Source organism: Bison bison, unplaced genomic scaffold, assembly GCF_000754665.1.
Source record: "Bison bison bison isolate TAMUID 2011002044 unplaced genomic scaffold, Bison_UMD1.0 scf7180017847432, whole genome shotgun sequence".
Lineage (NCBI taxonomy): Eukaryota > Metazoa > Chordata > Mammalia > Artiodactyla > Bovidae > Bison > Bison bison.
In genome coordinates, this window is record NW_011478005.1 from 48,105 (window position 1) to 49,060 (window position 956).

Sequence of the window (956 nt, forward strand, 5' to 3'; positions counted from 1 at the left end):
CAAATATAATTTAATAGAAGGAAACCAATAAAATGAGGCACTACTGGAAAGGAACTGAAAGCACTTTGAATCAACTCTGAACTCTACACTTAAGAGTTGCTAAGAAGTTTAAATTTAAAAACTGCCATCTATTATTATAAAAAGATTTTTTAAAAGTCTGTATTACCGATGCCATCGGATTCACGCCTTCCACACCCGGCTGACAAGCTTCTGCCACGGCTCGAACGTGACCATAGCCAATGGCAGTTAGCAACAGCTTGGCTAATTTAAGAGCATTGAGGTAGGCACCCCTTCGAGTTTCCATATCTGCATTTGGTAAGAAGTTATTTCTGGTTAGCATGCTCAAGACAAGGGGGAGGCCACCACTTTTCAAGAAGTGAAATTGAAAATCAGAGGAATCATCAGCCAGAAGTGCACCAGCAGGCATTAACAAGGCATAGACTACCTGGAAAAAAGAAAAACTGTATTAAAAGATTTAAAAAAGACAACTTATTTGCCTCATCATCATTAGTTTAAAATTTTCCTGTATTTTTAAATTCTTTCAAAAATACTTCACAAGTTTTCCATGTTCTCCACACTATCATATAAAAGGTCAAATTTAAAGAACATGGGATAAATTCAAAAAGTAAAACAAACCTCTGTTAGGTATAGTACTTGTGAGGCTGAAGGACCAAAGAAAAGTGAGTCAAGAGATGGACTAAGGCTGCTGTCTCCAAGTTTGGCATGGTCTAAACAAATAGCTCTTAATTTTTCTATTGTTGTGCTATCTGTAAGAAAAAAAAAGAGACATAGTCTAAAATAAAACATAATTCATGCATTCATATTTCATTTTGGATATTCTAAAGACTACTTTAGTATGGAACAGAAATCAATTGAGTTACAAACTCAAACTTCACAAGACATAACGAGATCTGCATTGATTTAAAACAAAGAAAAAGTCACAATCAACCAGGGCT

General features: G+C 35.0%; 1 protein-coding gene across 1 annotated transcript in view; it reads right to left on the bottom strand.

The window, feature by feature from the left end:
* LOC104990943 (probable ubiquitin carboxyl-terminal hydrolase FAF-X) overlaps positions 1-950 on the bottom strand; it is a 34,819-nt gene extending 33,869 nt beyond the window's left edge. Inside the window, exons 1-2 of the mRNA XM_010843282.1 lie at positions 637-950; positions 134-445 (exon numbers count right to left, since the gene is read on the bottom strand). Of these exons, the coding sequence (XP_010841584.1) occupies positions 134-445; positions 637-807 (483 nt within the window). The 5' untranslated portion in view covers positions 808-950. The remainder of the gene's footprint in view (positions 1-133; positions 446-636) is intronic.
* Positions 951-956: the final 6 nt, after the last annotated feature.